General features: G+C 36.5%; 1 protein-coding gene across 1 annotated transcript in view; it reads right to left on the bottom strand.

The window, feature by feature from the left end:
* The window catches only part of WWP1 (WW domain containing E3 ubiquitin protein ligase 1), a 119364-nt gene that overhangs the window by 65650 nt on the left and 28425 nt on the right, over positions 1-25289 (bottom strand). The window contains exons 3-5 of the mRNA XM_081258360.1: positions 19657-19747; positions 10450-10588; positions 9672-9796 (exon numbers count right to left, since the gene is read on the bottom strand). Coding sequence (XP_081114486.1) covers positions 9672-9796; positions 10450-10588; positions 19657-19726 — 334 coding nt within the window. The 5' untranslated portion in view covers positions 19727-19747. The remainder of the gene's footprint in view (positions 1-9671; positions 9797-10449; positions 10589-19656; positions 19748-25289) is intronic.

Genomic DNA, 25289 nt, shown 5'->3' with positions numbered 1-25289 from the left:
TAGGCTTTGAGTAGATTCTTAAAGAATGGCCTATATGGGAAAAGAATCTAAAAAAGAGTGGATATATGTATTCACTCTTTTTTAGTACACCTGAAACTAACACTACATTGTAGATCAACCATACTCTAATAAAAATTAAAAAAAAAAAGAATAGCCTTTCAAAATCACTTTAAAGTAGGTCTCTTGGTGGTAAATGCTCTCATTTTTTTTAAATCTGTAAATGTTTGGAGTCTCATCCTGAAAGATTTGCTGGACATGCCAACTTTGTATTGATAATGATCTCTCAACTCTTTGAAGATATTTTTCCACCATCTTATCCTATTACTGCTAATTATGTAAGCCTGATTTACAAATCTTTGCAAATCACCTGTTTTTCTCCATAGCTGCTTTTTTTTTGTCTTTGGTGTCATGCATTTCACTTTGATGAAAGCATGACCTCCTCTTTATCATCCTTCTTTGGATATCAATGAATCCAGGGGCCAGCAAACTACAGACCATAGGCCAAATCTGGCCCATTACCTGTTTTTGTAAATAAGATTTTATTTGAACACAGCCATGCTCATTCATGTACATATTTTCTATGGCTGCTTTCCAACTACAATGGAGGAGCCGAATAGATGCAACAGAGATTATAGGACCTGCAAAGCCTAAATATTTACCATCTGGTCCTTTACAGAAAATGTTTGCCAACCTCTGCTTATGGGTGGCTTCTTACAATTTGTAATCTTTGATGGTGAGTTCATTTTCTGATATTAATCTAAGGGTAATCTTTGGGCTTTAGTAAAGGCGGGGTCAGTTTCTTATTCTTTCAGTGGTGTGAGGGCACCCCAAGAGTCAAGACTACAGGAGTCTAAGCTCAGCTCCCCTAGCTGGCTGTCAACCAAAAGTGCTATCAGCATCATCCACTAATCTAACTCTAGTTCATACGGTTTTGTCTTTTTTTTTTTTTTTTCGGAAGAAGGGGGCCCTTGGAGACCACCCCTGCCTCTTTGCAAAACTCATCAATGCCACAGAAACTCGTCCTATCCAGGACCTAACTGTTCTGCAGTGGGAAGCTGTTCACAACATCTAGCCTTTCACAATTATAATATGGAAGATTGGGATATAACATTTCTGAGTCATAAAATTGGGAGGACTATAAATAATAATTAAATAATAATTAAATAAATAATTCTCTCTACGTGCGTGTTGGGAGGGGCTGGAATATGAGGGTATTACTCTATTACGGTATAAACAAGCCAACTCAGACATCCATTCAATATGTGATTGCCTAGTGTGTGGCAGATAGTGCACTCTGGGAAAGCAGGATAAACCCTGACCAGCCTAAAGTAGACCTCCTCCCTACCATTACTCCACTTATTTCCTTCAATGGACTTACCACCAGAATTGGCGGGGGGGGCAGCGGGGTCCATCTCCCCAACTAAACTGAAGTCTCCAGTAGAGCAGAGATCTTATTCAGCTAATTCAGTGATGTATCCTCAGTATCTGACAGAAGGTAGGTGCTTAATAAAACTTAAAATAAACTATTAAGATAGAGCCGTCCTCAGGAAACTTACAAGGCAGTAGCTGATTATTTCCTACCTCCTGGACATTCTTCCTTAGTTTTAATCGGGGAAAAGAACAGTCTGAACCTGAGTTTCTAGGAAGCTACATATATGACTAGACAATTTATTCTTTCATCACGGACTTGTCAAAAACACACACTCTTTCTGTGCCCACAGAAAACAAGAGATCTTCAAAAACCTTGGTTTTCAAGGCATTTTACAGAATTAGATTTAACTCAGAGTCACATTCTGAAGCTACTTTTTCTTGTACACAGTATTATCTACTGCTAAGTAACAAATTATCCTAAAATTCAGTCACTTAAAATAACAATAGCCACTTAATACTGCTCACAGTTTCTGTGGGCCAGGAATTTGGTAGGGGTGGGAAAATCTGCCTAAAGGGTGGCTCGTACACAGAGCTGACAATTTGGGATTGACTGCTGAGAGGAAGCCTCAGTTCCTCTCCACCTGGGCCCCTCTACAGACCCGTCGAGTCTTCACAGCGGTGACTTTCTTCCTGGAGTGAGTAATCTAAGAGACCAGGGCAAAAGCTGAAATGTCTTCACTGATCAAGTCTTGGAGGTCATATACCATTACTTCTGCATATTCTATTGGTCACACAGACCATCTCTGTTTCAATGTGGGAGAGGAATACACAAATGTACGAAATAGCAGAAGGTAGGAATGTATTATAACAGAATGTATTATATACATTATATAATATAGGAATGTATTATAACAGAATTTTAGAAAAGAACGAGTACATTAGGTTACAAAAGCTTGTAGTAACAATCCCAAGAATAACCAGGTCTTCTGAATCCTAAGTCTTTCCATTATATCATACTATGAGTCAATGTGTTAGGTTCCCATCTTCTATCATGTAACAAAATAAATTTCAGAATTTATAAAAGAAATTAAAGTAAAAATAAAGTAAAAAATGTGGAAGAAAATAGATAACTATTAAATATAAGGACTGGAAAGGATTCTTTGAAAATAATAACAATGGAAAATGAATAAACTTTAATGACTGAAATAATATTAAACTTCTATAAATCAAAACTGGGGACAAATATAGAGGCAAATGATTGGGGAAAAAACTAAGAGCCTTTATAAATCAGTGAGGAAAAAAAGAAATTAATAAAAAATGTACAAAGAACATGACAATCACAAATGATGAAATATGAATGATCAATAAACATCTGACTTTATTAATAGTTAAAGAAACACTCTGGTAAGAAAAATATACATTTTTTTTTTATCTATTAGTGGGGCGTATATTTCCAAATGGGCACTCTCAGATGCTACATTTTGTGTACAATTATAACTTTTCAGGAAAGCAACTAGACAGCTATGCAAAGCTAGAGGCTTAAAACTGTTCATTCCCTTTCACCTAGTAATTTCAATCCTAAAAATCTTTCTAAAGAACAGAAATGCATTTATCTGCATTTATCACCAGTAATGAAAAAACTGTTTGTTCAAAACCTTGGCTTAAAATATCTTAGTTTGTGCTGATGCTAAATGAAATTTAAAAAGAGAACTTAAGACTTAGTAAACTAAGCAAATAACTAGTATTGACTAAGTAAATAAGGCTAAAAGCAACTGCTTTAATAAACTTAAATTTGACTATGCTCTGTCTTCTATCATAAATGACACATTTCTGTGCTCTGTTTCCCTACCATTTAATGTAAAGAGATAATTTTCACTGTAAATCATTTTGGACATAATTCAATTTGAAGTGATTTTAATGGATTTCAAAATACTTTTGTTGACAAAAGCTACTAACACCATAAAAAACTAAAAACTAAAAAAAAACAGTGTAATTCCAGTGTTTGAAAGGCAGCCATCTATCTGACTCCTCTCTGGAATGTTTAAAGTGGCTCTGTCAGTTTCAAAATTGAAATATAAAATGAAGTTCTGTATTCACTTCAACCTTGGAATTAGCTACACTACTCTTATACTGTTCACCCATGAATATGATGACAAAGATTTTCTCCTGGCCCAAATTCAATTCAGGCTCCTCTGAGCCACCTTCTCCACTAGGCCTCAACCTTGGCCCATAAATACTGCAAACTCTCAGCACAAAAGATTTTATCCACCCTACTCTCTCCAAAGTTAAAAGACTTCTAACAACTCAAGGAGACCCTAGCCTGCCTTGAAAGAATTTACTGTTTGATCAAGGCAACACCTGTGATAGGCCACCCTTTCTAAAAGCATTTATTAAAATGGCTTATAATGGTGGATCCTTCCTCTGTCCTTTAAGATGTGTATGTGTCTCCTACTCAGGGACCTGAAAGCTATTCCTCTGAAAAGTAATCATCAGGAACGATGGGTCTTAGTCGGTCTTAGTCTCTGTGGGAGAATAAAATTCTAAATAATAGAGAAAGCTGGCCTAACTGCATTCACACTGATCAACTCTTGTAATTTTTCACTTCCCTAACTCCACTTAGCTTCGGCTAACCCCTCTTTCTACTCCCTCATTCTTCCTTTGAAAGGCCCATTTACCTCCGTATAAACCGAAGCTGAGTTCAGATCAAGCTGGACCCTCTTCCTTATTGCAAAAGTATACTACTGATTAAAATATGTCCTTACCACTAGTGTTTGGCTTTTTCTTTGACAGCAGAAGGATTTCTCCTTTGCAATTTAAGAAATAGTAGGTTTGAGAGGAAGAAATATACCTCTTATATCAGTATCTAATGCTACTGACATAAAGAAAAAGAGCTAAAAAATCACATATTTCTGCAAAGCCAATGAAATAATTTCCATAATTTAGAACAGTGTTCAAGTGATCCCAACACATAACTAACTAAAGGCTGAGGTGCAAATGATGGGTTAAATCCACAGAAGTTCTGAGACAATATATCAGAGGACTGCATGGGTTTGGATGCCATCCAACTAGGCAAAACAAATGAAGGTTAAGGACTTGAAGGCTCACTAGGATTTAAATGTGAAGAAGTGAAAGAACTCCCCTAGTAAGCTGCAGTTGGATTTTTACTGGGAAAATACAGATGGTTTTATATTGGATTAGTTGAGAATTTTAAGGCTACGGATGACTGTAACAATTCATACTATACCATGAAGGCTGAAAGTAAATATATTCAGAAAAAAAAAACCTATTCAAATGAATTAATCCTCTGCCCTTACCCCAAATATATCAGGAGAAAGGATACATAAAAACATGAACTTATGAGAAAAAAACGTCAAGGCCCTCAGTATAGGAAGAAATTAGCCTCATAAATTTGAAGAGGGACATGTCCAAGTGCTAAACCAAGAGGCTAAATCAAAGACAACCAAGGATTTTATCAATTATGAGTACATTTATAAATTCTACAGGTTGTCTAGAACCATGTTAACTTCTCATTACTTCTATTCAAAATTAAGCAACTAAGAATAAGAAAACCTGTGCTCTAGTCAAAACTGCAATTACTTCTTGCTTGAGCAATTCACTTAGATTAATTTATTTAATCAATGAAATGAGTGACTGGGATTAATGCCCACAGGCATTTAAGTCTGCCTTTAAAGCACTATGATTCTATCACAGCTTTAAATTTTTGAAATTCATTTACTTCCCTTTTGTTATAGGCTGAATTGTGTCCCCCCCCAACCCCATCCCATTTATATGTCTATCATATGTTTAAGTCCTAACCTCTGGTACCTCAGAAGGTGACTTTATTTGGAAACACGATCTTTAAAGAGATAATTAAGTTAAAATGAGGTCATCACAGTGGCCCTAATCCAATATGACTGGTGTCCTTTTAAGAACAGGAAATTTGGACATGGATACACACACACACAGGGAAGACCATGTGACGATATAAGGCAAAGATGGCTATCTACAAGCAAAGAAGAGAGTCTTCTGAAGAAACCAACCCTGTCAACACCTTGATCTCAGACTTCTAGCTTCCAGAACTGTGAGAAAGTACATTTCTGTTGTTTAGGCCAGTGGTCCCCAACCTTTTTGGCACCAGGGACCAGTTTCATGGAAGACAATTTTTCCACAGACTGGGGGGGTGGGGTGGGGTGGGGGTATGGTCCAGGCAGTAATGTGAGCCATGGGGAGCAGCAGATGAAGCTTTGTTCGCTCGTCCACCATTCACCTCCTGCTGTGTGAGGCCTGGTTCCTAAGAGGCCATGGACCGCTACTGGTCCATGTCCCAGGGGTTGGGTACCCCTGGTTTAGGCGACCCAGTCTGTGGTATTTTGGTATGGCAGCCCTGGAAAACTAATACACTTTTCAATTTTCAAAAAAAGAAAAAAAAAATTACTGACTGCCTAAGGTGTATGAGATGCTGCTACTACAATTTCTGAAGCCACTGACTTCAGACATGCACGAATGTTTATAAAATTTTATTCTTCCTCTGAGCATATTCTGCTCAATTAAATCATGAGAGATAGCTTTAAATTTGTACAATTTATAAGAGTTTCATTTCCAAGTATATAGACATTACAACCTTCCTACAAAATTACTTTGGCAGATAAATATTATAATCTTTGTTATGAAGGTTCAGTACAGTCTAATATAACAGATTTGGAAACAATCTAAATGGCAACAGTAGGAACATGGTTTAAAAATTACAGTTTGTATAATGATGAAAAATCTGAAAGTGAAATCAAGAAAACACTCCCATTTACCATTGCAACAAAAAGAATAAAATATCTAGGAATAAACCTACCTAAGGAGACAAAAGACCTGTATGCAGAAAATTATAAGACACTGATGAAAGAAATTAAAGATGATACAAATAGATGGAGAGATGTACCATGTTCTTGGATTGGAAGAATCAACATTGTGAAAATGACTCTACTACCCAAAGCAATCTACAGATTCAATGCAATCCCTATCAAACTACCACTGGCATTTTTCACAGAACTAGAGCAAAAAATTTCACAATTTGTATGGAAACACAAAACACCCCGAATAGCCAAAGCAATCTTGAGAACGAAACATGGAGCTGGAGGAATCAGGCTCCCTGACTTCAGACTATACTACAAAGCTACAGTAATCAAGACAGTATGGTACTGGCACAAAAACAGAAAGATAGATCAATGGAACAGGATAGAAAGCCCAGAGATAAACCCACGCACATATGGTCACCTTATCTTTGATAAAGGAGGCAGGAATGTACAGTGGAGAAAGGACAGTCTCTTCAATAAGTGGTGCTGGGAAAACTGGATAGGGACATGTAAAAGTATGAGATTAGATCACTCCCTAACACCATACACAAAAATAAGCTCAAAATGGATTAAAGACCTAAATGTAAGGCCAGACACTATCAAACTCTTAGAGGAAAACATAGGCAGAACACTCTATGACATAAATCACAGCAAGATCCTTTTTGACCCCACCTCCTAGAGAAATGGAAATAAAGACAAAAATAAACACATGGGACCTAATGAAACTTAAAAGCTTTTGCACAGCAAAGGAAACCATAAACAAGACCAAAAGACAACCCTCAGAATGGGAGAAAATATTTGTAAATGAAGCAACTGACAAAGGATTAATCTCCAAAATTTATAAGCAGCTCATGCAGCTCAATAACAAAAAAACAAACAACCCAATCCAAAAATGGGCAGACGACCTAAATAGACATTTCTCCACAGAAGATATATAGACTGCCAACAAACACATGAAAGGATGCTCAACATCTTTGCTCATTAGAGAAATGCAAATCAAAACTACAATGAGATATCATCTCACACCAGTCAGAATGGCCATCATCAAAAAATCTAGAAACAATAAATGCTGGAGAGGGTGTGGAAAAAAAGGAACACTCTTGCACTGCTGGTGGGAATGTGAATTGGTACAGCCACTATAGAGATCGGTATGGAGGTTCCTTAAAAAACTACAAATAGAACTACCATATGACCTAGCAATCCCACTACTGGGCATATACCCTGAGAAAACCATAATTCAAAAAGAGACATGTACCAAAATGTTCATAGCAGCCCTATTTACAATAGCCCGGAGATGGAAACAACCTTAGTGTCCATCATCGGATGAATGGATAAAGAAGATGTGGCACATATATACAATGGAACATTACTCAGCCATAAAAAGAAATGAAATTGAGCTATTTGTAATGAGGTGGATGGACCTAGAGTCTGTCATACAGAGTGAAGTAAGTCAGAAAGAGAAAGACAAATACTGTATGCTGACACATATATATGGAATTTAAGAAAAAAAAATGTCATGAAGAACATAGGGGTAAGACAGGAATAAAGACACAGACCTACTAGAGAATGGACTTGAGGATATTGGGAGGGGGAAGGGTAAGCTGTGACAAAGTGAAAGAGCGGCATGGACATACATACACTACCAAACGTAAGGTAGATAACTAGTGGGAAGCAGCCGCATAGCACAGGGAGATCAGCTCGGTGCTTTGTGACCGCCTGGAGGGGTGGGATAGGGAGGGTGGGAGGGAGACACAAAAGGGAGGGGATATGGGAACATATGTATATGTATAACTTATTAAATTTGTTATAAAGCAAAAATAAATAAATAAATAAATAAATAAATAAATAAAATAAAAATTACAGTTTGTGATAAAACATATGAAACTACTAAATTAGCTTTCAAAGAATACCACTGAATTACACAGAGAAATGCACATGATATAACACTGAGAGCTAAGAAGAACATGAAACTGAGTATGATCTCGATTATTATACACATACACATGTAGACAAAAATTCATCAAAATATTAGCACTCACTATCTCTGGATTGTGAGATTATGAGAAATAACTTTTGTACTAGAAAAGAGGTCCCATGCAAAAGCTTAATCCAGAGCAGAAATAGCATATAAATAGTTGAAACCAAATAATCAGTTCTGAAATAACATAGGTTAACTGAGGTATGACATATTTATACCAATAATGTCATAGAGCCCAGAAAAAAGTACAAATCCAGCCACCATCAGACCAAGCAAGGTACTGTATGCTTAGAAGACCTACTACTTATTTCTGTAACCAAGATGAATTGAATGACCAAAAGCCATGACATAGCAGGGAATTAAACTTTCAGTGCTTAAAAGAAGATTTTTTTTTTAAATCACTGTACATAAAAACTAGTGTGGCGTTTACATTTTCTTGACTCATAATTCTTTATGTCCAAAAACTAAATCAAAAACAGATTTTTCAGTTACACATGAATGTTTTATTTGTTAAAAACTTTAAAAAAATTAACTTATCTTAAAAATTACCATTTTAACCCTTAACCTAAGCACATCTGTTAGGAGTAAGAAAATTTCTAAGGAAATAAGATGAACATAAAGATTTAGAGCAGTATTAGTTTGAGTGAATTAGAAACCTAAATATCAAATAATAAATTAGTTAAATCATAAACTAGGAGTCCAGTTTTTAATATTCTTTGGATCACACAGTATTTTGAGAATTTGATAAAAGCAATGAACCCTCCTCAGAATCAGAAATACATGTATATATACCCAAGTTTTTGCATACCATGATAGAGAGTTTACAAATAATTGAAGCTTAAACTACTTAAAGAATCCTCACACTAGAAAAATTTAATACGATGGAAACATAACACTCATATTATATTTTTAAATGAAAAAAGGAAGAGGATAAACTAGTAGATACAAAGAAGAAAAAAAAATTTACATCTATGAATGAGAGACCAAATTATTGGGAATGGTTATCCTTGGATAGTAAAAATTACAGATAATTTTTATATTCCTCTGTGATCTTCTATATTCTCCATATTTTCTAAAATGAACTAGTTAGATAATGAAAAAAGAAAATTTATGAGTTAGAATTTATTTTGTACAAACAAAATTGTTATTAGCCAAGAAACAAAGTAGAGTAGGTTCAGATAATGATCATTTTTTTCAAGTCTTTATGTATATAATAAATCACTGATGGTCACTGATAACTGGGTATACTCATGGATGGCTGGGATTATTTTGTATAAATTTGTTGGATAGAGAAATGCCAGGGTAAATATTTCCTATTTCACATAATGCTATAAACTTAAAAGCAATCATAGGCAATAAATGAAGTCCTCCTTTACAAATACAAAACTTTTTTTTTTTTTTGCTTTTAGACTTCAGAATATTTTCAAAGTGTCTAAAATAAACTTTTAAAGAAACAAAGACTAGAACAAAAAACTTACATTTTCTATTGTGTATTAACAGAGCTTGTTTCAAATCTACTGTTGCTCTTCCTAATAAAGCATCTGCTTTTAAAGTGTGATGACTCCAAACTCGAAATTCCAATGTAGTCTGTGGGGTCACATTTCTGTAAGGGTAAAATTATAACAAATATACAGGAGAGTACGATTTACTTCAATAATTTTGAAAAGCCATGAATTCAGTTTATTTGAGGAAAAAATATTATATGAAACAGTAAACTACCTGAATTATAAATAAAAACAAATATTTACTTTCAAGTACATTAGGACTTTAATACCCAGATTAAAAGTTTTTGTAATTGACAAACCAAAACACCAGCAATACATCAAAAGTCTTATTAAGACTTCAAAATAACACAATTTCTACTCGAACTAATACCTAAAGATTTAAGACAGTTGATTGCATTGGTTATAACACTTTTACTATACACAAATTTATAACATTATATTTCAGAAATGACAAATGATTTTCTGCCCTATGTATTTTTATAAGACAACAAGAAAAAATATCACTATATGGAAAACATTAGTTTGTAAAGCAAAAACAAGGACTACTATGCTTCATTTCTAAATAAAATCAAATAAACCAAAATTTTTTTCATACTTAAAATTGTCTAGTCACACTAAAAAATAGCATTCCTTACTCTGAGGTCATCTTACCAAAAAAAAAAAAAAACAAAAACCACCACCAAAAGAAAAACATTCCAAGAAGCACACTCTCTTTTGAAAATTTTGCATTCTTTATATACCAGATACTTACACAGTTAGCTGTTCATCCCATTTTGGATTAGAAGAACTACTGGATTTTGCTGTTTTCTTACTTTCTCCATCTACAACTACTTCTGTATATGTTCCTGTTCCAAACCAGTTCTTTTTTCTTTTTAGTTTGGCACTAGAAACTAACAGAAACATGATAATCACTAGGGAATATATTTAGCCACAAAGTAGTATAAATCAATAAAAATGGAATTGTGCGTCTTGTGCAACTCAAACTATTTTCACTGGCAGGATGAAGAAACAATATAAAAGGGCTACTGTTAATGCCTGAGAACCATTTGACTTTAACAGTTTTATTGAAATAATTCACATAACTTTTGTACTAGAAAAGTATTAAACTGCACAATAGTTTTAATATATTCACAGAGTTGTGTAACCATCACCACAAGCAATTTTAAAACATATTCATTACCCCCAAAAGAAACCCCATATCATTAAGCAGTCACCCTCCTATTCCATCCCACCTCCTCCCCACCAGCCTTAGGCAACTAGTAACCTACTCTGTCTCTATAGATTTGCCTATTCTGGACATTTCATATAAATGAAATGGTCTTTTGTGACTGGCTTCTTTCACTTAGCATACTTTCAAAGTTCATCCATGTTGTAGTATGTACCAGTATTTTCATTCATTTTATTGACAAATAATATTCCACTGTATAGGCATACCACTTTGTATTTATCCACTCAGCAGTTGATATAGACATTTGGGTTGTTTCCACTTTTTGGCTACTGTGTATAATACTGCTATAAACATTCATGTTCAAGTTTTTGTGTGGACGTATGTTTTCATTTTCTTGGCATATACCTAGGAGTGGAATTGCTAGGTCATATGGTAACTCTGTTGAATAACTGCCAGGCTATTTTCCACAGTGGCTGTACCATTTTACACACCCAGCAGCAGTGTATAAGAGTTCTGATTTCTCCACATCCTTGCCAACCATTTGAACTTAATACTGAACTGCATCAAGCATCAAGAGAAAGGGAAGTGTCTTCAGATTCAATTTGCCTATCAACTTCTCTGCCAGGTAGAATTCATAACTTACCTATCTGAAATTACATAAACTTTGGCAATTTTTTAAAAAATGCTTTTCCTAGAAAGTTGATTTCAAAAAAAGGAGGTATCTGCCTTTTCAAAGAAAAACTTTAAAATCAAAATGTCACTAGAAGTTAATCATAACCCTTTACAGAAAGTGAATTTTAAACTGAATTTACCTGACTTGGAGGAAGACTTGTTTAATTTAGGCTAAGCATTTGATTTTTAAATAATTTTTACAACTACTAATTCAAATGGGGAATACATACTTGCAGGGCAAAGTACTGACTACCAAGTAGTAATAAGAACTTATCAAGATCACATCTACAATCAACTACCTATGAACACTGTGGGTCTGAGATGAGAAAGGAGAAAGCCCCCTCCATGCCATACGTGTACCCCATGTTAAGAATATGAACATAAACAAGCTGATGTAAGCTTCCATTCTACTGTGAGCAAACAGTAATGTAAATCAGTAGTCACACAAATAAATCACCAAAATATGATATGAAAAACGCTGCAGCAGAAGTAGAGTATTTGAAATACAGTAGTCCTTAATTCACATTTGAAGAACAGGAAAAGATTCAAAGGAAATACTCTACTTAAGTACTGGCAACATAAAGCAATCAAAGAGTGTCCAATGTTATGTCTGAAGTGTTACTATCAGGGTCTTGGCAAAACTCACTTCCATCCTTCTCTGTTCCAAACTGCATTAAATTCAACACCACTGAAGTGACAGAAGGCACAGACCTCTCCCAAGAAATCCCCCAATCAAAGTTCTTCATTCCAAATAAAAGTCATTTCCTCAGTATATGCAGGACTTACCTACACACTAGAAGGGGAGGAAGGGAAAGGCACTATTGGATGGTGTTAAAAGCACAGGATATCTTTTCAATAAATGGTGCTGGAACAACCGGACATGCACATGCAAACAAATAAATCTAAACAGACCTTATACCCTTCATAAAAGCTAACTCAAAATGCATCATAGACCTAAATGCAAAACACAAAACTATAAAACTAGAAGATAACAGGAGAAAATTTAGATGACCTCGGGCATGGCAGTGGATGCCGTTTTAGATACAACACCAAAGGCATGATTCATGAAAGAAATATCCGATAAGGTGCACTTCATTAAAATTCAAAACTTCTGCGCTATGAAAGACAATGTCAAGAGAGTGAAAACGAAAGCCACAGACAGGGAGAAAATATTTGCAAAAGACATATCTGATAAAGAACTACTGTCAAAAAACCACAAAGAACTCGTAAAATAAGAAAACAACCCCATGGGCCAAAGACCCTAACAGACACCTCAACAAAGAAGATATATGGATAAGCATATGAAAAGCTCAACATCATATGTCATCAGGGAAATATAAATTAAAACAACAATGAGATACCGTTACACACCTATCAGAATGGTCAAAATCTGGAACACTGACCACACCACAACAATGAGATACCGTTACACACCTATTAGAATGGTCAAAATCTGGAACACTGACCACACCAAATGCTGGGGAGGATGTGGAGCAACAGGAACTCTTATTCATCGTTGGTGGGGATGCAAAATGGTTCAGCCACTTAAGAAGACAGTTTGACGGTTTCTTAAAAACTAAACATAGGCTTACCATATGATCCAATAATTGCACTCCTTGGTATTTACCCAAAGGAGTTGAAAACTTATGTCCACACAAAAACCTCCACGTGGATATTTATAGCAGTTTTATTTATATAACTGCCAAAACTTCTAAGCAACCAAGATGTTCTTCAGTAGGTGAATGGATAAACGACTGGTATATCCAAACAATGGAATATAATTCACTGCTAAAAAGAAATAAGCCATCAAGTCATGGAGAGACATGGAGAAAATTTAAATGCATAATACTAAGTGAAAAAAAACAATCTGAAAAGGCTGTATCTTGCATGATTCCAATTATATAACATTTTGGAAAAGGCAAAACTATGAAGACAGTATAAAGATCAGCGGTTGCTAGGGACTGGGGAAGCATGGGTGAGGGACGAATAGATGGAGCACAGAGGATTTTTAGGGCAGTCAAAGTACTTCGTATAATACTATAATGATGGATACATGTCATTAGACTTTTGTCCAAACCCACAGAGTGTACGCCACCAAGTGTGCACCCTAATGTAAACTATGAACTTAGGGTAACTATGTAGGTTCATCACTTGTAATGAATGTAGCACTCTGGTGAGGGATGTTGATAATGGGGGAGGCTATGCATGTGTGGGGGTTGGCATATCTGGAAGTCTCTGTACTTTCCTCTCAATTTTGCTGCGGTTCCAAAGCTGCTCTTAAAAAAAAAGTGTTGGACACATCTGGGTTCATATTTTAACTCTGCCACTTGGCTAGACGTCTGACTTTAAGTAAGTCAATTAACCTCCCTGATCCTAAATTTTCTCATCTGAAAAACAGGGGAACAATAAACAGTACCTGATTCTTAGGATTGGTGAATGAAGGAATCCAAAGTACCATTATTATCAGTGAATGCCTAGCACCCAACAACAGTGACTATTACTCTATAACTCTTATGACTTACTGCATAGTATTAACTCTTCTGAGTTAATTGCAGACATATTCAAAATATATCCATTGTATATTTTTAATTGGCACAGTCTTCAATAATACCAGATGCTGGCAGGGTAAGGAAAGTAATTTTTAAAAGCTAATTTTTAATCTCACAAGGAATTCATAACATGCTGGCAAAAATGTCCATATATAATAAATAATGAGAATACTATGATTTTAAATAACCAAAAGATAACCTCATTAATTCAAATAAGAATTCTAATTAGTGGAATACATAAGATAGATTTTATTTTCCTATTTCATGAGTTTCCTTTGGTGTTATACCAGAATATCCTCTATTGTAAGGTTATATAAATATGGGAAATCTATCAGAAAAAGAGTCCTCTGTGCATGTGTGAGAATTTAATGTAACAACCCCATTCATAATAATACCACCCCCTTAAAATCTAGTAATAACATAAGAAATGTACATACATGAAGATAACTATAAAACTTTACTGATGAACATAAAAACTTGAAGGGAATGACATGATTATCCCTGGATTTGGAAATTTTAACACTGAAAGATTTCAATTATCGCCAATTTAATACAATTTATTTTTTTTTCATTTTACTTTAAACCTTTATTTTTTGAGCAGTTTAGGTTGTCAGCAAAATTGAGGGGGATTTTTCAAAAACTCTCTGCTCCCACATACACACAGCCTTCCCCGTTACCAAAGTGGTACCTTTGTTACAACTGATAAACTAAAAATATGGAACACTTCACGAATTTGCATGTCATCCTTGTGCAGGGGCCATGCTACTCTTCTTTACATCGTTCCAATTTTTCTTAGTATATGTGCTGCTGAAGTGAGCACTTTAATACATTATTTTTAAATGACCTAAATGAAAACACTAATATTGGGATTTTTTTTTGGGCGAGGGGGACAGAGAAGGGAAGAAAACTCTAAAATTCAAACGAAATGTAAAGAAAATTAGAGAATCATAAAGGCATATTTTAAAATGCAAAGTAGTAACAGATTTCTCCACCAATGTATTTCTTAAAAGTACTGTAGAATGAAAATAAAACAGCCTGACTGTGCTATAAGGGCAGAGGTGAAAACAAAAGAACAAATAAGATGTTAGTACATGATAATGGTAGTATTTCAAATCAATGGGAAAAGATAGATTATTCCATAAATGCTGAAGCGTTTGAAAAGAATAAAGTTAAACCCATAATTCACAACACTCATACAAAAATGATATGTATCATTACATTTTTTAATTTAAAAATTAAACTATTAAGGTACTATAAGACACTACAGTTAAAAAATTATAAATGTGAATATAACAGCCCATTAGTTTTTCAATCTCAAATCTTATCTTCTTATCCATCTTGCACACTTTGCTTCTGTCACTTTCCTGTAGAAAGCCTGAAATCTAGACTAATGAAGATGATACGCTTCTGTGTACTATTAACTCTTATGTACAGGTGCTTCTCTATAGTACACGTTATAGCATGTTATGGTACGTAGTTTTCGCTATGGCTTTTTTCTGTTACAGTGTTCCTGCCTTCATGACCAACATTCTTATTCTTATCTGTTGCTGCCAATCAGATATGGGTTAAGAACAGAAAAAAGAATAAAAATATATAAGCTGGGGCTTCCCTGGGGCGCAGTGGTTGAGAGTCCGCCTGCCGATGCAGGGGACACGGGTTCGTGCCCCGGTCCGGGAAGATCCCACATGCAGCGGAGCGGCTAGGCCCGTGAGCCATGGCCGCTGAGCCTGCGCGTCCGGAGCCTGTGCTCCGCAACAGGAGAGGCCACAACAGTAAGAGGCCCGCGTATGGCAAAAAAAAAAAAAAAAAAAAAAAAATATATATATATATATATATATATATATATATATATATATATATATATATATATAAATAAGCTAATAGAGTGTCTCTGTTTACAGACCATGACCTGCCAGACTGCAAAAGCAGAGGGGACCTTAATTCTGGTACTATCTGATAATTTTAAAAATAAAGAAAAATCAACACAGAGGTCACTGTTACCTAATAAAAGGAGCAACAACCTAAGACCTTGGTTGGTTTCTTATTACTAACGGAAGGCATTTAATCTGATTCTCAGTTCCTTCCTTGGTAAAACTGGAGTACATATTTATTACACAAGGTACTGTTAGATCAATAAGACTGTGGATTTTAAGGTGTTTTGTAATTTAAAAAACCAGATCAACAAAATGAAAGAAAGGCAAAGGCAAGGAAAAAAGAAGAGAGGAAAAGCAAGGCACTAAAACCTGGTGCCATTTAGCACAGGTCCAAGTTTGGTTTCCCAAGAGCATCACTGTATTTCAAAGGAGACTAATAATTGATATGCGAAATGATAAATACTGTAGAGGCACTATCTTGGCTAATTACATTCCTTTGGTCCATATCTATTTTCCAACTGGTTTTCCAGACTTCCGGTGATTCTATTAGCTACCTGATAACTTCTCTATAAGTTGCCTTTTGGCTCAAATCAGCTAGATCAGGTCTTTGCTACTTCAATTAAGTACTCATACATTAGGTAAAGAACAGGAAGAAAGTCACACCTCAGATATGTAGGCCACAGGTCCTGCACAAGCAACACTGTAACCAAATATATGGCTCTAAGCTTATGCAGAGCAAAAGCAGAAGTATTAGAAGTTACACTTACAACTGGTTCTTAAGTACAATACACATCAGAATCACCAGGGAATTGCTTCAAAATATGTAAGTTCTCAGTTCACAGAAAACTAAATACAAATATGCCTTAAACATGGCTCAACCTCACTTATAATGAGAGAAATGATATTTAAAATGACACTTACGATACCACTTCTGACCTGTCAACATGCCTGACAGCATATCTTGATGAGGTTATAGGAAAACAGGCATTCTCATAGACAGCTGGTGGGAACACAGAAATAGTACAGATTCTATGGAGAGGAACTTGGCAACACAGTTGGCCTTTGACCAACAGGGGTTTGAACTGCATGGATCCATTTACACGCAGGTTTTTTTAAAAATAAGGACATACCACAGTACTACACGATCAGTGGTTGGTTGAATCCACGGGTGTGCAACCATGGATACTGAGGGCTGACTGTAAAGTTATACACGGATTTTCAACTGCACAGGAATCAGCACCCATAAACCCTGCAGTTCAGGGATCAACTGTGATTGACATTATTACACATGCTTACTCTCTTACCCAGCAATCTCATTCTAGGATTCTATCCTAATGACACATGAGCAAAAATAAGAAATGACATTCGCACGAAGCTCTTTACTATAGCAATAGCACTATCTGCAATAACAAAAGACGGTACCCAATGTCCATCAATAGGGGGCTAGCTGAATTAATTTTGGTATATCTAGTCAATAGAGTGCTGTGTAGCGATCAAAAGGTGTATGGAATACCCTGCTATGGATATTACTCCAGGATATTACTGTTAAATGAAGAAAAGCAAAGTGCAGAAACTAGGTGCTAAGAAATAGAGGGTTGGGAGGAGAGATGTGGATACATACACTGTGCATATCTTCTTATATTTTCAAAAAGAAGAAATGGAAGGATAAATGAAAACTAATAAAAATGTTTACCAGAAGGGCAAGGGAGAGACAGGGGAGGAATGGGATAAAGTAGCCAGACTTGGGCTTCCCTGGTGGCACGGTGGTTGAGGGTCCACCTGCCGATGCAGGGGACACGGGTTCGTGCCCCCGTCCCGGAAGATCCCATGTGCCACGGAGCGGCTGGGCCCATGAGCCATGGCCACTGAGCCTGCGCTCCGCAACGGGAGAGGCCACAACAGTGAGATGCCCATGTACCGCACAAAAAAAAAAAAAAGTAGCCAGACTTCTCCAAATATACCTTAATTTAATAATTTTGACTCCAGAACTGTATAAATGCTTTATATGGTGATAAAACAAAATTAAATAAAAAATAAATAACTGAAAGCAGTGAATCTAACTAATCCAATTGGTGGCATAACCAAATGGAAAATTAAGTTACTTTGAAACATGGTACTCTGACTATACATCCTAAGGAGGGGAAGCTCACAAAGAAATCTTAAAACTGTGATGAGTGGGCCTGTTACTTTTGGTAATTTTAACATTGCTATTCTGTGTATGTTAGGATAAAACAGATATAACTGTGTTAACGTCATTTAGAATTAAAATTCTGAGGTTAAGAGAAAAGAGATAGAAATATAAAGTCAAATGAAGTAAAAATAACTTTTTTATCCTTTTAGTGGAAAATGGTTACTTAGAGGCTATAGCTATTATTTTGAATTGCAAATATCTGCATGAACTCAGGATTTGTTTTTTGCTTTCTAAGACAATAAACATTTCCTAGCTCTGTTCACTGAAAACTCCTAGAAACAACTGACCTCAGAGTAATGAGTACCATGGGAATTAACAGTATATCTCCTTCTTATTCTCAGTTCAATCCTGCCCCTCCTAAGGCAAGTATTTATTTCTAATGTTATAAGCATAGAGGCACATACAAACACCCCTCCTTTTTCACATCCATATGGTCACATACTAAACACACTATTCCACACCTTGCTCTTTCACTTAACAATATTATCTTAGAACTCGGCTCCTACTGGTAAATAAATATTCATTTATTTCATGTCATTGTTTATCTAGAATTCCACTGTCAGTCTTTTGCTATTAAAAACTCTCTCTCCCTCACTGTCTCTCTGTTACTTCTACTAATTTATCTTGTAGATATTTATATATAAACTATATATATAAAAACTATATACATACATTATATATGGACATTATTTATATGCATAAATAAATAATATAAATACCTGCAAAATAAATTTCTACTAGTAAAATTGCTGGTTTAAGGACCACTCCTTGAATCATTATTCCAACTAGCTAAAATAAATGATCTGAAGTCACCTAAAAAAAGGCTCTTTCATGCATTTACATGTGCTGTTCCCTCTCTCTCTCATGCTTTTAACTGCCAATCTAATTTGAGATGAACTCTGATCCCTCCTACAAGAGTCAATGTGTTACCCTCTGTGAGTCTTTCTCTTACCCTGTTCTCCTAGATCTATAGGCCATCTCCAATCCCAAGCAGACCTATGACGCTTTCCTCTAAGTTCTCATTGCATCCAGTTAATGATCACTTTGCATGGTAACTGTCCATGCAAAACAAACCTGTCTCAACATTATATAGTAAGTTCCTGGACTACTAGGGCCTTGTGTGTTTTCATATATAGAATTCCACTTAACAAATATTTGCCCAATGATTGAATGAATAGCTTAAATGGATGAAAAGAGGCTTTTAGCATCCTTCTCCATCCTAATAATCATCTAAGGACCAGCTCAATGGTGTTTATTCCAATACACAAATTCTCCCACCACCAGAGGATATAGCTTCTCTGCATCCAGCACAGGTTCAATAAATACTTACTGAATACATAAAATATTTTTAGAGGGTTTCTAGCTTTGAGGCCTATTGCAACAAATACACCATGGCATGAATCTAAAAGAGAATATACTTATGAAATAAGTCTGCTGAATTAGGTATTAAAAAGAAAGTTTCATCAAGGAACTACTATTTTAAATTATTGTGAAAATAACTTACCAGTTACCTGTAACTGTAACCTTCCACTGTCATTATTTCTAGTATCAGACCTTGGTGAAGCAGTGGCCATGTCCCAAAATTCAGCTTAAACCTACAAAAAAGTTAATTTATTCATATATTAGACTAGAGATTATAATTTTCCATATGATTAACACTGTTTACTTGGATTAACTAAGAAACCACACTTCAACCCACCACATGTTGATATAGCCACAGCTGTCCTCCATTTAAAATTAAGACTTAGTATTATTGTAAGAATTACAAGAGAATATGGCTAAGTAACCATATCTGGGTCAACTTGAGCAACAAAATAAATGATGGTACTAAGAATCCAGGGTCATGTGTTGATTTATAAATCAAACAAATACATAAATAATTTTTATGTTTATTTTTACATATTATATAATATTATACATTATTAATTTACTACCTGAACCACCTAAGTAAACTGTCCCTTTACTCTTTAATACTTTAGTATGTATTTCCTAGGAATAAAAATATTCTCACAATACAATACAATAATAGAATTCAGGAACTTAGCTAGTACATTATTATTATCTAATATACAGTCCATATATTATAATTTCATCACCTGTCCCAACAATGTCCTTTATCATAATCTTTAAATACAGTACCTAGAGCAGGTTTATATATTACATTAAGTTGTCATGTCCCCAGTAAATCCTGCATGTTTCTTTTTTGTTTGGTTGTTTTTGTTGTTGTTGTTGTTGTTGTTTTTGTGGTACGCGAGCCTCTCACTCTTGTGGCCTCTCCCGTTGCGGAGAACAGGCTCCGGACGTGCAGGCTCAGCGGCCATGGCTCACAGGCCCAGCCGCTCCGTGGCATGTGGGATCTTCCCGGACCGGGGCACGAACCTATGTCCTCTGCATCGGCAGGCAGGCTCTCAACCACTGCGCCACCAGGGAAGCCCCTGCATGTTTCTTTTTATAGATAATTTTTTTCAAGTTCTGTTTCACTGCTCCACCCAATTTTTACTTTTTAAATAAAATACAAAGCAGCTTTCTTCTGCATGGTAAATTTTTTTTTTTTTTTTTTTTTGCGGTACGCGGGCCTCTCACTGTTGTGGTCTCTCCCATTGTGGAGCACAGGCTCCGAACGCACAGGCTCAGCGGCCATGGCTCACAGGAGCATGGCAAATATTTTAAGGCTAACCTTCTACACACCTTTAACCTACTATCATAAAGTAGAACATTCAGGGCAAGATTGAGAAATATTAACACATATGTTTCTTACCCTTTATGAACTTTACATATTTATGATTATTAAACATAAATTTTTAAAAATTAGTTTTAGCAATAAAAGATAAAATAAAACATGGTCAAGCAAAGAGACCATGAAAATGGCATTGCAAATCTGAAAAAGAATCATATAGAATTTGTTTAAACTCTTCATTTTAGAATAGTTTCAGATTTACAGAGAAGTTGTGAAGATAACAGAGTTCTCATATACCCTATACCCAGTTTCCCCTACTATTAATTTCTTATATTAGTATGCTACACTTGTCATAATCAATGAACCAATATCAATATATTATTATTAATTAAAATCCATAGTTTATTCAGATTAGACAGAACTTAAGAATCAGTAAACTTGAACATAAACCAAAAAAATCATTTAGAAGTAATGCTGAAATAAACAGCTTGAAAATATCAAAAAGAAGCTAAAAGACGTGAAAGATAAAACGTGACTTGAAATATATTTCTACTCATAATCTCAGAAAATGAAGAAAGAGGAGGTCATACCAGGAGAGAAAACGACTTAATTTTCTGGAGCCATAAAAAACATTTATTCACAATTCTAAGAAATACAATATATATAAAAGAGGCAGGATAAACATAAAGGGCACTCACATTTGGACACAAAGAAGTCAAACTGCAGAACACCAAAAGAGAGCATGTTAAAAGCAGCCAAAGAGAAAAGTGATTACATATAAAAGAAGAGAGTAAAGTGATAGCAGAATTCTTAACAGCAGCAATGGAAGCACAAAAGGTAGAACAAGCATCTATGTGCAAAGAACTGAGACAAAAATTATTCAACCACTAAAACTCCCTCTGGGACACAGAAGGCATTAAGACTTTGCCAGATAAACCAAAAGAGAGTTTACCAGCAGCAGACCTTTACTTCAACAAAATCTAAAGGACGTTTCATGAAACAGTAAAATTACACACAAGGATGACCTGAGATGTAAGAAGGAAAAGATGAGTAAAGAAATTAGTAAGCATACAAATAAATCTAAATAAACATTCTCTGAATAAAATAACAATATCTTATTATGGTATTTAAATAAGATCCATGTAAACCGTTCAAATAAGGAATAAAGAACATATAATGGAGGAGCAGAGCAGGAAGAGAGAGGACAGGAGTTGATGATGTAAATTCTGCATTGTCCAGCAGTGGGATTATGATCTGGCTTAACTTTAGCCTATATACTAATAGTATGCCAGCAGAATTTCAAGGGTAATCATGAAAGAATAGAAATAAGTGAGTGTAATTTCCAAACTAGTAGAGAAGAGAATACAATTTAAAAAAAATCAATTCCCAAAAAAAGGCTAGAAAAGGAAAGAAAAAAAGAAAAAGGCATAAACAACCAGGATTATCAGAAAGCACAAAGAGAGTTCAAATATAGAAATAATCACAATAAATGTATACGGACAAATTCAAAAGTAAGATAAGAGACACGTACAAAATAAAGATGCTGATAGGATGAAAGCAAAAATATGGAAAAGGACATATTAGGCAAATATAAACAAAAAGAAAGCTGGGATTAGTTATAATAGCAGAAAAAAGAGCATTATTAGGGAGAACAAAGAAAATGATACAAGATCCAATCTAGTAAGTAGAAATAAAACTCCAAATTTGCATGCTTAAAAAAAAAAAAAAAAAAAAAGCCTCGTTTTGGTTCTTTCCCCCAGCCCAGCAAAGTGACCTGAGCCAAGAAGAATGGGAACACTATCTCCCTAACAGGCTTACAGGCTGAGGATGGAAACACTGGTGGAAGCAGCATCTATATCCCCACACCAGTCAGCTGGACTGATAAAACAGATGATCTGGAGGATGTTTCAAGCACTTGGCACAGTTATGATGACAACATATATAAGGCACCTGCAACTAACCACTACATCCTGCCCACTGCTCCACAGGCTGCTTGGGAACCAGAGCCACTTCCCCATCTGCCATCCTACACTGCTTTTCTGGGGAACCCAACTTGTGACAGACAGAAGTCTCCATTAAGGAATTCTTTAGAGGATTAAATATCAGTGCAGTGCATTTACCATGCAAACCCAGTAATCCAGAGAGGTTGAAAGGTTTTAATAATGTTGAGTTTGAGGGCTTCCCTGGTGGCGCAGTGGTTGAGAGTCCGCCTGCCAATGCAGGGGACACGGGTTCGTGCCCCGGTGCGGGAAGATCCCACATGCCGCGGGGCGGCTGGGCCCGTGAGCCAAGGCCGCTGAGCCTGCGCGTCTGGAGCCTGTGCTCCGCAACGGGAGAGGCCACAACAGTGAGAGGCCCGCATACCATAAAAAAAAAAAAAAAAAAAGCTGAGATTGAGAACTTGGAGTCCCTGCTCAGTATCCTCAACATCAATAAAAAAATCTCTAGGTAACAGAATTCCAGGGGACACTGCTAATCAAGCACAGGAAAAAGACAAGGATGATCATTCTTTTGGCTGAAAAAGAAATAAGGTTTCTCACAAAACCGATACAGAGTGGAGGAGCTGTCTTGCAACAGACAGCTTGGATTTGACTGTCCACCTAGGAGAGGTGAAGAGAGTTTGAAGACAAACGTTGTGGTCACTACGGAGGCCAGGACTGCTATCATGACTAAAGCAGCAGAGACCACGGTAGAGGTTATGACTTCAGGATAAACAGTGGCAGAAATGCATGTCGTAGTGGGTACTATAGGGATGACGACTACAGAGGAAGCAGGACCACTGTGAAGATGGGTAGACAGGACATTCAGTCGTGGAGCACCAAAGACAACTGCTCTCCAGATGATTACAGGTGTGATGATAGAGGACCCTCCAAGAGACCCAAACTGAATCTAAAGCCTCAGAGTACTCCTAAGGAAGATGACTCCTCTGCTGGTACTTCCCAGGTTAGTCAAGCAGCTTCTATCTTTGCAGCAGCAAAGCCTGCTGACACACCTGTGAGACAGCAAGTAGAAGACCAGCTACAGAAGGAAAGGGAGAAATCGCAGCATCAGTTCGATGAACCAAAACTAGAATGACAGCCTCAGGAGAGACACCCAAACTGGCAGAGTTAAGAATATCTAGAACAGTGATGGTTAAGGACAGGAAGTGCTTCATCTCAGATTGGGACCTTGCCACATCTGCCAGAAGTCAGACCGGGATGCATGAAGGAGAGAGAGTGAGATGTCTCTGGAAAATGAAATACTCAGTAAGGCAAAAGACTGTCACTCTCCAACTTCTAAGCTTCCCAAACCTGATTAGCTACTAAAGGTAATGCTGACCCCTCCATCAACAGAGAACGCTTGTGTGAAGTGAAGTGCTCATCTTTCTGCTTGATCTCAGAGCTCAAACATAGAGCAGCAATCCCCTACAAGTGATGGAGGAAAAGTCACTCCAGCTCAACATCTCAGGAAGAATCAACCTGGAAAGATGAAAATAAAACAGATTTGGTGAGTGTCCCAAAAGGTGAAAGTGGGAACTCAAGCATGGACCAAGAGATGAAGGAACAAAGACTAATGGAAGAAGTCTGAAAGGAAACATAACAAAAAGGATCAAGAGGGGCTTCCCTGGTGGCGCAGTGGTTGAGAGTCCGCCTGCCGATGCAGGGGACACGGGTTCGTGCCCCGGTCCGGGAAGATCCCACGTGCCGCGGGGTGGCTGGGCCCGTGAGCCATGGCCGCTGAGCCTGCGTGTCCGGAGCCTGTGCTCCGCAATGGGAGAGGCCACAACAGTGAGAGGCCCGCGTAACGCAAAAAAAAAAAAGAAAAAAAAAAAAAAGGATCAAGAACTCCAATCCGCAGCTGAGCCAAAGAACCCTGAAGAATCCAGCCTCTGAGTTCAGTACTGTGAGTATGCTGCTCTCCCAGTTGACAGTGAAAATTAAAACAGAATTCTACATACTGTGCTTTCTCCTAGTCTCTCTTTACCCTGGAACATTTCTAAGCAAATCAAATCTCTATCCAGACAAGGCAAAATAAAATTCACCATCTCCTGGGGGGAGAAAAGCCTCCAAAGACTGTTAGAACCACAGAAGGAAACTGACAAATTGGCCACTGCCTTGGGCGATTTCAACACACACTAATTTTCCATGGATCAAGTGGACCAAAACAGATGAAACTATTTGCAAAGCAGAAATAGAGACACAGATGCAGAGAAGAAACATGTGGACACCAGGGGGGGAAATGCGGGGTGGGATGAATTGGGAGATTGGGATTGACATATATAAGCCGCTGGGTATGAAATAGATTATCTAGTGAGGAACTGCTGTATAGCGCAGGGAACTCTACTCGGTGCTCTGTGGTGACCTAAATGAGAAGGAAATCCACAAGGGAGGGGATATGTGCATACATATGGCTGGTTCACTTTGCTGTGCAGCAGGAGCTAGCACAACACTGTAAAGCAACTATACCCCAATTTTTTAAAA

Source organism: Mesoplodon bidens, assembly GCF_964165515.1.
Source record: "Mesoplodon bidens genome assembly, chromosome: 16".
NCBI classification, from domain to species: domain Eukaryota; kingdom Metazoa; phylum Chordata; class Mammalia; order Artiodactyla; family Ziphiidae; genus Mesoplodon; species Mesoplodon bidens.
This window is presented reverse-complemented; position numbering and strand designations above follow the sequence as displayed.